Raw genomic sequence first — 15,917 nt, 5'->3', positions numbered from 1 at the left:
ACACATCGAAATAAGGGTGCCAGGAACAGCTGCAGACAAGGTCACAGGACGGACTCAACAGCAAGCCGCTCCCTTAAAGGGCCCCTCCCAGACACACTTGCACTAAACAACACAAGATCCACAGAGCCGACAACTGGTTGCAGACCCTGTGCATGCAGCATGGATCCCCAGCTGCAGCAGCAGCAGCCAGAAGCCCTGGGCTAAGGGCTGCTGCACACGGTGACCATAGAGCCCCGCAGTGGCTAGAGAGAGAGCGTCTCGCAACCCCTCAGCTGATGGCCACCATGGCGGACCCCGCTATTTCGATGTTGTGGGACGCGGATTGTCTACACGTGCCCTACTTCGACGTTCAACTTCGAAGTAGGGCGCTATTCCCGTCCCCTCATGGGGTTAGCGGCTTCGACATCTCGCCGCCTAACATCGATGTTAACATCGAAATAGCGCCCAACACGTGTAGCCGTGACGGGCACTATTTCGAAGTTAGTGCCGCTACTTCGAAGTAGCGTGCACGTGTAGACACGGCTTGTGGGATATGCTAATGAGGTGTGAGGCTCATCTACACAGGGTCCTTTCCGAAAGGACCCTGGACACGTCGAAATCCCTGTACTCCTATTTGGTTATTAGACCATATGACTGTAGCCTAATTCATTTTGGAGAATATGTTTACACACAAGTAAATTACAATATCAATGTGGCAGATCTGAAGTTTATTTGTCTAATACTGGTTTCATTCTCTCCCCTCTACTCCAACAAACGTGGAGCATATAGATTTGCTAAAATACATCCCCACATTTTAACATGCAACTAATTTCTGCATGTTTTGCTGCTGCAGACAGACTCCATTTCTTACTCCTATAACCATACAATTGCTTGTTCAGCAGGACTGTGTTGACAGAATAACTCGTGAGTCTTCCGTGTCTATAGTAAGTGTTTTTGGAGCACAGTTGGACATGGGCATATCTCAGGCTTGGTTCCAATTTAGTTTATAAAAAGCCTAATAACTGTTGCTGGAAGATGTGGGACCTATTCTTGTGTGTGTTTTTGTACACATAGGAATAATGGTTTATTGCAACTGCCAGCCAGTCAGAAGCATTCATTATTAGACTTGCCGCAAAAGTCACACACAAACACAACCCCACCACACCTCCCACCCCTTTGAAATTCAATTCCCAGTGTGAAAAAATGCTTCTGATGCCATTTTTGGCAAAATATGTGAAATTCAGCTTTTTTTTGGTGTTATCTTTGGCTCTGAAAATACCAACACTCTGCAAAAACGTATTTGGCGCCTTGAAAGCATTTGAATTGTAAGTTTTCACATCAGATCATTATGCACATTAATATTTGCTGGCTGATATTCCTTAAAAACATCTGAACACAAGAAAACTACAAAAAGTTCCTTTTCTCACAGATCTCTTGTCATACAACAGCAAGGATTTATATAGGTAGCCCTTTACCACTGCACTGAGTGTAAGCCCCAATATCACTGAAGGGTGACAAAAGAAGAGGTTCATCAATAAGACTTTCTAAAAGGAATAATTAGCAATTTTTATTTATATCGGTTATTTGTTTTGTTTTAACTTACAAATCAATAGAAATGGATATTGGAAGTGTAGCTAGTCTATATTGTGGATGCAAAGTAGTATTTTTCAATTGACTAAACAGGAACTCCACATGGGTCAAAAAGCTAACAGAGCTATAACAATATGACCAAGCAATCGGAAGAAATTGAATCAAATACTGTAAAACCCAAAGCTAAAATACAAATTAAGACCCAGAAGATTTTAATGCTCAGAAATGGATCTTAAAAGAAACATCAGATTTCATTTCAAATCTGCTCAGCACCCAATTGCATAGACAATCCATTTCTCTTACCTGCTGAAATTTTATTTATGAAGGGATATCTTTAGGCAGACGAAGCAGCGATAGCCTCAACAACAGAATCTTAAAGTAATGATTGCAAATAAATATCAGTGGTCTTTTGACACTGGTGGGGATTCATTTCTTTACTAGACAATGAGAGTTCCGGCAGTGGTTTTTAAATCTGTCACTTCTCAAGAAGTTATAAAACTCTTCCCAAATTAGAATAATATAATAGGCAGAAATACAGTATTCCCAAAATCAAAGTTAGCTTTTTGGGATCAAGTGCTGAAGTACTGTATATGTTCTATTTCAAGAATTGTAGTGTTCTTAGTAATACAGCATTTGGCTACATTTGTAAATCTACTTATGTAAATATTATCTGTTCTATGATAGAAGGGTAAGAAATGCTTTGGGCTCTAATATGACGTACCCAGCAGAGCTCAAAAAATATTAACTTTTTCAGTATGTAGAAAAACAATGTTGCATTTTAGGCTAGCTCCCAGTCCCATTGAAGTTAGTGGCCAAACTGACACTGATTTATATACAAGTAAGAATCAACTCTTTTTATGTTTTTTATTTGCTTTGTTTTCTACATTATGTGCAGTTTCCTGCTGCCATAAAGTCAGTGCTGGTGTTGCCGTTTACTTCCATGGAACAGGCTGTGCGAGCTTTATATTTTCCAGGTGGATTCACTTATTGAACATTTTGAATTTTCAGCCAAAACAGCACAGCTCTATAATCCACAGAGACTTATCCTCAAAATTCTGTGTGAAAGGACCAACTGAAGACTATTTCAGTCCTTGGCACAAGTAACTTCCCCTGCCCCTATACACACACACAAAAGTTAACATTGTGAAATATTTGATGACATGCGACATACAAACATAAAGGAATGAAGCAGCCAACACAGTAAACTGATAAAATTTAGAGCCATCCTGGAAGGATGTAATGTGAATCTAGAATCCTTAACCATATTTTTTTCAGAACATTTAAAGAGCTACAGTCAACAGAAAACTTACCTTGATATGAGCTGCTGGATCTGGAACAGTCTGAATCATGTCCTTTAACAGGCCAATGTGTCTACCAGAAGTTCAAACCCCAAGGCAGCTGCACAACCAACAACAAAAAATCATATAAGTGCCTTTATGTTTATATTTATTTTCAGTAAGACACCATTTTCTGTTCTGGAGAAGTACTTTTCCCTATAGCAAATACAGCTGATGTTTGTAAGCAAGATTTTTTTTCCTGTAGCCTCCATCACAAGGATGTTGGGCTGGCTGAGCTAATCACCAGACACAGCCAGCAGGCGGTGTTCTGAGAGTGAGCAGAAGCTGTCCTAACACCTTGGGCTTGTCTGCACTGCCACCTTCCTTCGACGAAAGGATGGTAATTAGGGTGTTTGGGAATTTACTAATGAAGTGCTGCGGTGCAAAATTTTGAGGAGTAAAGGGACTTCGAAGTACTGGCGGGTGAGCTGCAGCTAGACACGTGCCGGTACTTTGAAGTATAAAACTTTGAAGTTGCCATGGGGGGGAATTTGCTTAATGAAGTGCTGCCTATGCACCACAGCGCTTCATTAGTAAACTCCCAACACCCTAATACCATCTTTCCTTCGAAGGAAGGTGGTAGTGTAGCCAAGCCCCTTGAGTTATGTTACCATGTGGTGCTAAGCACCAAGCAAGCATTGTCACTTTTAGAATAAAAGTGTTACTGGGAAAACACATTAAAAACCAAATCCTACACATGTGCCAAAAAGCTTGCTAACTAAACTCCATGTTGGGCTCTGGTAGGATTCAGCCCTTGAAAACCCAACAGAGGACCCCAAGGATATCTAAACTTAATTTAATATGTTCTCCCAAGGACATGGCAGGAAACTACCATATCTGTCCCCACATGATCTTAGTTCTGACCTGGATAATCATTTTAGCTTCAGTGGGCCAGAAATGGTGCCCCTCTAGATTCCATACTATAAAAAGCACAACTATATATTTCTGCCTGAGCAATCTGCTGCCTAAAAAACCCGTCATTCTATCTGTGAGTATATTTATTATTCAAGCCAACTAGCCATACTCAACGGCCAAACAGCCACATGTGGCTAGTATGTTGGACACCACAGATTTAAATCGTTTCATGACCACTTTTACTGGTTGGATATAGAAGTTTTAGATATCTGATACTAACTTTCTGAACCAGAGGATATTTGTTGTCAGAATTTCCCCCATCACTGAGTTTCATGAACATCACATCTATGCATGACTACCTGCCAAATGTCTAGGATTCCTGGTATATTTTTCACTGAGAACTTTGCTAAGCAAGTCTCTAATTTAAGACCTGATCCCAAATCATGCTGAGGAGCCCCAGAAGTTGATCAACATCTTGCATGTCAAGCTCTGAAGGCTGACTTCTCTGTCCAGGAAAGCACATAAACGTGTGACTAATTTTAAGCATGTATTTAACTCCCAAATTAATGGAACTTTAGGACATACTTAAAGCTAAATATATGTTTCTCTTTACCTGAATCAGGAACGAAATGTTAAGCAATAGCATCTTTTAGTGTCTGCAAAGCAGTTCTTTACATGAACTACACTTCAGTTCCAGGTGTCCCTAATTTACAAAAAGTTTCATTCACTTTGCTTTACAAGCATATGCAAAATCTAACAAAGGAGCATTTGCTCATGTGATACTAAATTAAGGGGAACAAATTCCACAATAGTGTTCAGGTCCATTTGAATCCCAATGAAACAAATAGAAAAGAAAATTATGGTACAGGATGCAATCAACCAAGCCTGGATATACGTTTTTACTGTCGTGCTCTCTACCCATAATATGTACACTCCATATCTGAAGATACATATAAACTACAGGGTCTACTGCCCTTTGCATTCTTAATTGCAATTCTAACTGGAATATCTTGAATTTGTATTCATACATCAAAGAGCCCTGGAAATATGTATAGATATGATTAAATTGTTGTTCCCTTTTATAATCATATCAAAAGGAGGATCAGACTATTTAACGTACACAACGATAGCCCCTTAGTTATTTTGTAAAATCTCTCTGCTCCTCTACAGCAGTGTTTCTTAAACTATGTTCCACAGAACACTGATGTTCCGTGAACAACTTGCAGGTGTGCTACAAGCATGTGGAAAAAGAATTCAAAGTATATATTTTCTGTTACTAAAACCAGATGCAATGTTACTTCTTCATTGTTATCATTCCTGATTAAATTATTTCCTTTTGTTTTCTTCTGGATATGTTACTGTTTGGGGTTTATTTTTGCTTTTTTGTTTTTTGGTCTGACAACAATTTTTTGAAGAAAATTTTCATAGATGTTCGCAGAAAAAATATTGTTTGGTGTTCTGTGGTCTCAAAAAGTTTAAGAAACACTGCTCTAGAGATCTGGTCACATACCCTTACATTACTAGTGTTTCCTGTATGCAGTCTTCCACTTCATGATTTCAGCATGAATTATTTTTTCATAAGTTGACACTTTATGCTTGTCTAGATACTAAAACATGGTAAGACAGCATGTCTTGCCATTCAGTTTAACAGATGAACTCACATTTAGGTCCAATTTCCAGCTCTGAGCTGAAACTCAGAGCAGAATTTAGTCCTTGGCATAATTCAGAGTTATCGTCTATCAATGCTTTTTATTTCCATTGTGCAGTATTCAGTTACACAAGGAGTGAATCTGGCCAAAAATATCTATCTGCAAAATGTGTAATATACAATTTCCAGCTTTTTGCATCTACATTCTTAATTAACAATAAAGGAATCCTCTGTATATGAAAAGTGGCCTTCTAAATTTCATGGGCCAGAATCTCAGCTGATGTATATTGGAATAGCTCCATTGAAAGCCATAATCATATTAAAGGAACACCTCAAAACAGTTATAGAGAGAGGAATGGGGGAATTTTATTCAACAGTCCCTTCCTCGCTGATAATTACACTCTGGGAACAGCTTCTTACCCCGCTTCAAAAGGGAATAGTCAAACAGCAATACAAATGTACACATGATAGTTATATAAGTACAAGATAATATGAAAAGCTATAAATGGTAGACAAAACTGGGAAATTTTCTTAAGCACACAAACATACGAAATGTGGTGAATATATGATGTGGTATTGTAAAGAGATTTTATTAACATCAGGGTTTGCGATGATTACAGTTATTCACAGGGGTGCATCCAGGAGTGAGCTGTACAAATCATCTAAAATCATAGAATACTAGGACTGGAAGGGACCTCGAGAGGCCATTGAGTCCAGCCCCCTGCCCTAATGGCAGGACCAAGTACTGTCTAAACCATCCCTGATAGACATCTATCTAACCTGTTCTTAAATATCTCCAGCAATGGAGATTCCGCAACCTCCCTTGGCAATTTATTCCACTGTTTGACCACCCTGACAGTTAGGAACTTTTTCCTAATGTCCAACCTAAACCTCCCTTGCTGCAGTTTAAGTCCATTGCTTCTTGTTTTATCCTCAGAGGTCAAAGAGAACAAGTTTTCTCCCTCCTCCTTATGATACCCTTTTAGGTACCTGAAAACTGCTATCATGTCACCCCCTCAATCTTCACTTTTCCAAACTAAACAAGCCCCATTCTTTCAGCCTTTCTTCATAGGTCACATTCTCTAGACCCTTAATCATTCTTGTTGCTCTTTTCTGCACCCTCTGTAATTTCCTCTCCATCTTTCGTGAACCTAGAAGGGATCTCCAGAGGTAATTGAGTCCAGTCCCCACCCTCTTGGTAGGACCAAGCACTATTCCTTTTTCATTTATTAAATCTATTCACCCCAGATCCCTAAATGGCCCCCTCAAGGGCTCAACTCACACCCCTGGGTTTAGCAAGCCAATGCTCAAACCACCAAGCTATCCCTCCCTACCAGAAGTGCCAGAAAAGCCTTTCACCTACCACACTTTCATGCAGACTGCCTGGACCATATATTTTGCAGAAATCTATTTTAAGATGTTTGAGTATTTTTAAAATGTGGACCTGTATTCACTTCTTAGGGTCTACCAGCACCTGCCAATAGAATCCAGGAAAATCTCACTCTACTAGGGCACCTACAGCTAGCTGACACTGGCAGGACAATGTGTAGGGCAAGACAGGACTGTGGTACCCAGGAGATGTGATGATTCAGCACATCCTTTTGGCAGCCTGTACCCTGACCAGCAGCAGTGTAACTGGAGCCTATGATTACAGCCAGAAATTAAAGCTACTCTCCCTTTCCCTTGGTAACAATTTACACCTTCCCCCAGTCCCTCAGAATGTAACTTACAGCAATATATACTGATTTTCATAGAGGGAATAGTGGAAATAGAACAGGAATGGGAAGGGGTGTCTAATACCACCCACTGAAGCACCCATGACTTTTGCCCAGAAATTTTAGTAAATTCCATTTTTTGAAAATATATTAAATAAATAGTAAATTTTTGGAAACTGTATTTACATGAAGCTTTTATTTTCTTTTTCAATTTAAATTTGTGCTTCCCCTAGATCTGGTTGATAATTTTTACTCAATTTTTTTTAATTTAAAATTAAAGTTTTCTCTCTGACACATACCCACTCAAATTCATTTTCAAAACCAAAACATGAGTATTTTTTATATTTGGAAACCAAACAAAAAAAATTGTTGACCAAAATCTGCAAAGTTTCAAAACGAATTTTTTTTCAGTAGAAACAAAATTAAAAAAAAAATATTTTCTTTTCTTTCTGGGAGGTAATATATCAGAGTGTTGGCATGAGAAAGGTGGTAAGTGAGACTACAGACATATGTGGTCATTCTGCAGGCACCTTTCACAAGCTAATGAGCTGATTATGTAAGCTGTCTGATGACCCTCACCACAGAGAACTCAATAGTATCCATGAATGATTTATGCCATTAACATCTATATGCATGAAGAGATACTATCACCCTTGTGTCTCTACCTTTAGGGCAGCCCTTGAGCAGTAGTTAATCCACTTGGGAGATGCTTGCGACTGGGGCTCTTGCAAACAAGCCGACAGCTAACAGGCAGGAGTTTTGAGAGGGGCTCTCCTGGTGAAGGAGGGGGCAAACTACAGCACCTTGAGGTAAGTGGCTGTCTAGAGCATGTGGGTGTTTGTGTTTGGGGGTTCTGGGCTTGTGTTTGTCTGTTTGTTTGGAGTTTGGAGTGCTGAGCTGTCTGTTTGGAAGGCTGTGTGCTCAGGCTGGCAGTTGGAAGCTGTGAGCCTTGATTCGGTTTGAAATCTAAATCTCTGTGCTGATTGGCTGAGCTGTTGCCAGAGGGAGGGGCTATCAGGAAGGCCAGAACCTTTTAAACCCTGCTGGCAAGCGACCAGGGCGCTTGCAACCGGGGCTCTTGCAAACAGGCCAACTGCTAACAGGCGGGAGTTTAGAAGGGGGAGTTTAGAGGGGGAGCTAGTTACTTCTAACATCCTTAAATCTTTTATAACATCCCCATCTGAAACTTTTACTGCAGAACCCCATATAGAATTAAATTAAGTCAGAGGAGGAAATGGAGGCAGAACACCAGCAGCAGAGCAGGGGCTATCCTGTTTATTGTGTCGAGTGTAATATGTATGATTACCTACCCTGTGGGCGGGTGGCTTATGTGTGCACTCGATGCAAGGATCTCCTGGCCCTCAGAGACCGAGTGCGGGCTTTGGAGACCAGGGTGGCTGAACTGGAGGAGCTAAGGGAGGTAGAGAGCTATGTTGATGAGGCTTTCCGGGACTTAGTAGGGCTGTCCCATCTCGAATCCGACAGCCCCGATGCTATTGAGGAGGATGGAAGGCTCAGGGAAGGAGAGCAGTCAATGGGGGCAGAGGGAAACCATCCCATAGTTGGGATCCTCCTTCCAGAGGGTGCTATGGTATCCTCTCACACTGAGGATACCTCTCCAGGGGAGGGAATGCCAGTTGTTAGGAAGAGGCAGGTGTTAGTAGTGGGTGATTCAATCACTAGAAATACAGATAGTTGGGTTTGTGAAGACCGGGAGAACTGTATGGTGACTTGCCTGCCTGGTGCAAAGGTTACGGATCTTTCGAGGCATCTAGACAGACATACGCAGTAGTGGGGAGGAGCCGGTGGTCGTGGTACATGTCGGTACAAATGACATAGGGAAGGGTAGGAGAGATGTCCTGGAGGCCAAATTTAGGTTGCTATGAAGGAGACTGAAATCCAGGACCTCTCTGGTGGCATTCTCAGAAATGCTTCCAGTTCCACTTGCAGGGCCAGGTAGGCAGGCAGAACTTCAGAGTCTCAATGTGTGGATGAGACAATGGTGTAAGGAAGAAGGGTTTAGATTTATTAGGAACTGGGGACACTTTTGGGGTTGGGGGAGCCTATACAGGAAGGATGGGCTCCACCTAAACCAAGGTGGATCCAGGCTGCTGGCATTAAACATTAAAAAGGTCGCAGAGCAGTGTTTAAACTAAGAGATGGGGGAAAGCCGACTGGTGTGGAGAAGCATGTGGATCGGACAGAGACTTCTTTTAGGCAAGACTCCATTGATAGAGATTCTCTAGAATTCAGTCAGAAAGAGAAGAAGGGAGATGACAGAGTATGGGCCAGATCAGCTGAGAAAAAAATCACATGTAAAAGAATCCAATACGTCAGGGAAGGGCAGGCATATGAATAGTGGTAGTTTTTTAAAGTGCTTTTACACAAATGGTAGAAGTCTGTCTAACAAGATGGGTGAATTAGAGTACCTTATATCAAAGGAGGAGATTGACATAATAGGCATTATGGAAACCTGCTGAAATAAGGACAATCAGTGGGACACTATCATACCGGGATATAAAATATATTGGAAGGACAGAATGAGTCAAGTGGGTGGCAGAGTGGTTCTGTATGTGAAAGATAATATAGAATCAAATGAAATAAAAATCCTAAATGAATCAAAATGTTCAATAGAATCACTATGGACAGCAGTTCCTTCCTCTGATGGGAATATAGCACTCGGGATATATTATCGACCACCTGACCAGGACAGTCATAGTGATGCTGAAATGCTAAGGGAGATTAGAGAGGCTATCAAAATAAAAAACTCAGTAATAATAGGGGATTTTAATTATCCCCATATTGACTGGGTACATGTCACCTCAGGAAGGCATACAGAGAGAAAATTTCTTGATGCCTTAAATGACTGCTTCTTGGAGCATCTGGTACAGGAACCCACCAGGAGAGAGGCAATTCTTGATTTAGTACTGAGTGGAACACAGGATCTGGTCCAAGAGGTAACTATTACAGGACTGCTTGGAAATAGTGACCATAACATAACAACATTTAATATTCCTGTGTTGGGAAGAACACCACAACAGTCCAACACTCTGGTATTTAATTTCAAAAAGGGGAATTACATAAAAATGAGGAGGTTAGTTAAGCAGAAATTAAAAGGTAGAGTAACTAGAGTAAAATCCCTGCAAGCTGCATGGAAACTTTTCAAAGATACCATATTAGAGGCCCAACTTAAATGTATACCCCAAATTAAAACACACAGTAAGAGACCTAAAAAAGAGCCACCATGGCTTAACAACCATGTAAAAGAGGCAGTGCGAGATAAAAAGGCATCTTTTAACAAGGGGAAGTCAAATCCTAGTGATCAAAATAGAAAGGAACATAAATACTGCCAAATTAAATGTAAAAATGTAATAAGAAAAGCCAAAAAAGATTTCAAGGAACAGTTTGCCATAAATTCAAAAAACAATCGTAAAATGTTTTTTAAGTATATTAGAAGCAGGAAGCCTGCTAAAAAAGCAGAGGGGCCCCTGGATGATAGAGACATAAAAGGAGCAATCAAGGAAGATAATGCCATTGTGGAAAAACTAAATGATTTCTTTGCTTCAGTCTTCACAGCTGAGGATGTTAGAGAGATTCCCAAATCTGAGCCATCCTTTATGGGTGACAAATCTGAGGAACTGTCCCAGATTGAAGTGTCATCAGAGGAGGTTTTGGAACTAATTGATAAGCTAAACAGTCACAAGTCTCTTGGACCGGATGGTATTCACCCAAGGGTTCTGAAAAAACTCAAATGTGAAATTGCGGAACTATTAATGGTGGTTTTTAACCTATCCCTTAAACCACCTTCAGTACCCAATGATTGGAAGACAGCTAATATAACACCAATATTTAAAAAGGGCTCTAAAGGAGACCCTAGCAATTATAGACCAGTAAGTCTAACATCAGTACCGGGCAAATTATTAGAAACAATAGTAAAGAATAAAATTGTCAGACACGTAGAGGAACATAGTTTGTTGAGCAAAAGTCAACATGGTTTCTGTAAAGGGAAGTCCTGTCTTACTAATCTGTTAGAGTTCTTCGAAGGGGTTAACAAGCATGTGGACAGGGGGGATCCAGTAGACATAGTATACTTAGATTTCCAGAAAGCCTTTGACATGGTCCCTCACCAAAGGCTCTTATGTAAATTAGGTGGTTATGGGATAGGAGGAAAGATCCTTTCATGGATTAGGAACTAGTTAAAAGACAGGAAACAAAGGGTAGGAATAAATGGTAAATTTTCACAATGGAAGGGGGTAACTAGTGGCGTTCCCCAAGGGTCAGTCCTGGGACCAGTCTTGTTCAACTTATTCATCAATGATCTAGAGAAAGGGGTAAGCAGTGAGGTGGTAAAGTTTGCAGATGACACCAAACTGTTCAGGATAGTCAAAACCAAAGCAGACTGTGAAGAACTCCAAAAAGATCTCAGCAAACTGAGTGATTGGGAAGCAAAATGACAAATGAAATTTAATGTGGGTAAGTGTAAGGTAATGCACATTGGGAAAAATAACCCCAATTATACATACAATATGATGGGGGCAAATTTAGCAACAACAGATCAGGAAATGGATCTTGGAATTATAGTGGATAGTTCTCTGAAAACATCCACGCAGTGTGCAGCGGCAGTTAGTAAAGCAAATAGGATGTTAGGAATAATTTAGAAAGGGATAGAAAATAAGACGAAGAATATCTTATTTCCCCTATATAAAACTATGTTATGCTCACATCTTGAGTACTGCATGCAGATGTGGTCTCCTCACCTCAAAAAAGATATATTGGCATTAGAAAAGGTTCAGAAAAGGGCAACTAAAATGATTAAGAGTTTGGAACAGGTCCCATATGAGGAGAGGCTAGAGAGACTGGGACTTTTCAGTCTAGAAAAGAGACTGAGGGGCGATATGATAGAGGTACATAAAATCATGAATTGTGTGGAGAAAGTGAATACAGATAAGTTATTTACTTGTTCCCATAATATAAGAACTAGAGGACACCAAATGAGATTAATGGGTAGCAGGTTCAAAACTAATAAAAGAAAGTTTTTCTTCACACAGTGCACAGTCAACCTGTGGAACTCCTTACCAGAGGACACTGTGAAGGCCAGGACTCTAACAGAGTTTAAAAAAGAGCTCAATAAATATTTGGAGGTTAGGTCCATAGATGGCTATTAGCAAGAGGTAAGGTATGGTGCCTAGCCTTTTGTCGAAGGCGGGAGATGGATGGCAGGAGACAAATCGCTTGATCATTGTCTTCAGTTCACCTCCTCTGGGGCACCTGGTATTGGCTACTGTCGGTAGACAGGATACTGGGCTAGACGGACTTTTGGTCTGACCCAGTATGGCCGTTCTTATGTTCTTATGTATCCTTTCTATAAGCTGCGCACATTTTGAAAAAGTAAAATTACTGTTGTTGGTAGGTAACAGACCTCCCTTTTCAACTAAGCAGTGTCCCTTGCTTGGAGATCCACAGGGATCAATAAAGCAGTCTGACACAAGCTGTAGAAAATCCTCTTTAGAACACGGAATTGTGTTGAGAATTCACACTTCCATAATGCAACCCAGATAAGTCAGTTTAGCAGCTGCTTATTTTAAGTTCTAACCCTCAGATCACATGGGAGGATGTAGCCCTAAGTTAGCTATTCTACAGAAGGACCAGCCAAAAGTGTTTTTTTCATTATTGTTAGCTCCCAGCATAATATGCCTCTGACCAATAACATTTTTCATTTTTTTGGAGAAATACCATGTCTTTATTCAAAGCTATAACTGGGATTATGTACCAATGTGGAATGCAGTGCAGCTATTCCTGAATCTTCCAACTATGTATAAAAGAGTTTGGAATTCCCCGAATAGCGTCTCTTCACTCAAGGCAGTTTACAAATGTGGTCAAAATGAATGAAGTAATATCTTCACAAAGGAAGGAGACTTTTGAGTCACGTCTGACACATTTAACTGCGATGACTGCTTTCCATAGTTCAGGGCTTTGACTGTCTATTTCAATATGGCATAGAAGTGCTTGATAATGATTAGTCCCTGATGCTTATCCTGTTACAGGATACTTATACACATGCATAAGACACCTTGGGGAGAGTAAAGAATGTACGCACAAACTTGTGGATTCCAAGTGGAAAACCACAGAATTCACCCGAAAAACTGCTGCACTGAAACAAACTCTTGCTAGGTTTGTTTTGCTGTCATTCTGTTTCACTCCTGATTAGTTCTGTCACATTTCTATATCTACAGTTTCAGGCTGTCTGCTACCCTGACAGTACAGAGCCATAAACTCTGCAAAAACAAAACACACCACACTGGAGTGACCACCATGTAATTTCTGCCTGAAGGTTACAATTATGCACACAAGCACTCTACAGAAATACGACTTTCCAAAGAAAAACAGGGCCTCGCCTGAAAATAAGGTGACGTCAGGATAGGAATATATCTCCAAACTGTGGTTCTCTCCAATTTGCGCTTAGCTCATTGTTAAAAGACAAAGCCCCTTTCAAAAGCTTTAACCCATGCAATACTCAATGTCAGATGACACAGCACTCATACATGCAAAAAAAGCAAAAAAATTACTGAGAGATTATGCCAAGACCGAAGTCACAAACTAGGATAACGTAATACCTTTTGAAAGGCAAATTCAAGTAAGAGTATTTTTAAAAGCATAATTATGAAATCCTTCTAGTTAACAACAGGTGGTAACAAGTAGATACTCTCTAGATCAGTGACTCACAACCTTTTCACCAGTGCAGATCCCCAGTCACCCCCATATCATTCACAGACCCACACCCCAATTACCTCCCCCATCCATTCATGGACTCACATCAAAGCCATTTCTAACCATTAGGTCCATTTCATTAAATTAAGAAGAAAACCACAACACAGATTTTTGGACAGCAACTAATAACATCATTGGAAAATATTCACAAAATAATAATTGATTGTAACTTTGCAAGTTATTTAAAATTTATGTTCCATGATCATTTTTATTTATCTTTAATTTTTCTCATAGATCCCCTGCAATACCCTCATGGACCTGGGGGGTTCACAGACCCCCAGATTAGGAACCACTCCTCTAGATGCACCCGTTTTCTGCAAGCATTCTATAGGCAGAAGTCCCTTAGGCTAGATCTACGCTACTGTGATCTTTTGACAGAAAAATGTTCTGGAAGATCACTTGCAGAAATCTTCTTTTGAAAGACTGCATCCACACACAAAAAGGGGATTGAAAGATCAATCTCCTCTTTCCACAGATAGTGGCCACACAGCCCCAGCTGCTCTTTCGAAAGAACGGGCCAGGAAATGCTGCCGATGAGCTTGCATGCCCGCAAACCCTTCTGGGAGCCCAGGCCAGCCACTCCCTTAAAGGACCCCCCCCATGCCCCCTCCCTGCAGAAGCTGCTGAGGCCTGCCTTGCTGCACACAGCAGAGCAGACCTGGAGCAAGGACCAGACACCCATTCTAGAGCAAAGTGGACCCACGGCAGCTCCCAGACCTGGACGTCATCGATGCCGTGGCCGGCCTGCTGGCCCCAGTGGTTGCGGCCACCCTCCATCTCATCCAGGAGGTGACCCCACCCTCACCGGGGCTATCGCCACCCCTGCCCCCCGGTGATCCAGTGTGCCTGGAGCCACCACAGCAGCTCCAAGTGGTGGTACTGGCTCATGATGGATGAGTGAGACAACGCCCGCCGGCTCCACAACTTCAGGATGACAAAGGAGACATTCCTGGAGCTCTGCAACTGGCTCACCTCCTCCCTCCGACACCAGGACACCTGCATGTGATCCGCTATCCCCCTCAAGAAGTGGGGTGCCATCTCCATTTGGAAGATGACCACCCCAGACAGCTACCAGTCCGTTGGACATCAATTTGGGGTGGACAAGGTGACTGTTGGGGCCACCCTCATGGAGGCAAGGCAAGCTCTGGTTGCACACCCAGCACAGGGAACAGGAAAGGGGCTAACGGGCAAGGCGGCGCCTCAGGGACCAGGGGCAGGAATGCGAAGGGTCAGGGCTGGTGGGGCAGAGATATGTGCAGATGGTGAACATGCTGGATAAAAATCTAATTGATTTTGCTTTACACAATATTGTGATTCAGATGTTAATACTTTCAGTCATACTTAAATACTTACCAAAAGGTTGACACTATCTCAGTAAGCAACAAGAAACAATAACACTTTAAAATATCTAAATAAAACTGTATTGATATCTCAAATTTCCTATGACTATTTATTTACTTGATTAAATTTACTTGATTTACTTGCGGGGGGACGGCTTGGGGAGGTATAGGGCCTGGAGGGGCATGGGAGCCCACTGGGGCCCAGGTACACCCCGTTATGCACTCTCTAGTGCGTGCACTCTCCGTCCCATGCAGGTTGTCAAGGCGATCAACATGATGCTTCTGCAGTAGTTCTTCCACATTGGGGACCAGGACGTGGCCATTACTGGATTTGCCACCCTTGGATTCCCTCGCTGCTTCGGCACCCTGGATGGCACCCACATAGCACTCCATGCTCTGGACCACAGCACGGGCCTCTTCATTAATTGGAAGGCTTACCACTTGGTGGTGCTGCAGGCCCCCATAAGGGGTGTTTTATGCACGTCTGCGTGGGCTGGTCAGGCCCAGCTCATGATGCACAGGTCTTCTGCAATTCCAGCCTCTGCCAGAGAATGGAGATGAGGATCTATGTCCCCCAACAGGAACTCATGCTTGGGGATGTCACCATGCCCTTGTCCATGGTGGCAGACGTGGCCTACCCACTGCAGCCATGGCTCACGCGCCCTTACACCAGCCACACAGACCC

The 15,917-nt window shown here is 41.8% G+C and overlaps 1 protein-coding gene across 4 annotated transcripts in view; it reads right to left on the bottom strand.

Annotated features, from left to right (window-relative positions):
• The window catches only part of ERG (ETS transcription factor ERG), a 234,874-nt gene that overhangs the window by 146,713 nt on the left and 72,244 nt on the right, over positions 1–15,917 (bottom strand). For 3 of the 4 annotated variants that reach the window (XM_074996040.1, XM_074996033.1, XM_074996064.1), the window contains exon 2: positions 2,880–2,967. The exons of the other annotated variant lie outside the window; for it this stretch is intronic. In XM_074996040.1, coding sequence (XP_074852141.1) covers positions 2,880–2,918 — 39 coding nt within the window. In that variant the 5' untranslated portion in view covers positions 2,919–2,967. The remainder of the gene's footprint in view (positions 1–2,879; positions 2,968–15,917) is intronic. 4 annotated transcript variants of the gene reach the window in all.

The sequence above is a fragment of the Carettochelys insculpta genome, chromosome 1 (assembly GCF_033958435.1).
Source record: "Carettochelys insculpta isolate YL-2023 chromosome 1, ASM3395843v1, whole genome shotgun sequence".
Classification (NCBI taxonomy): domain Eukaryota; kingdom Metazoa; phylum Chordata; order Testudines; family Carettochelyidae; genus Carettochelys; species Carettochelys insculpta.
This window is presented reverse-complemented; position numbering and strand designations above follow the sequence as displayed.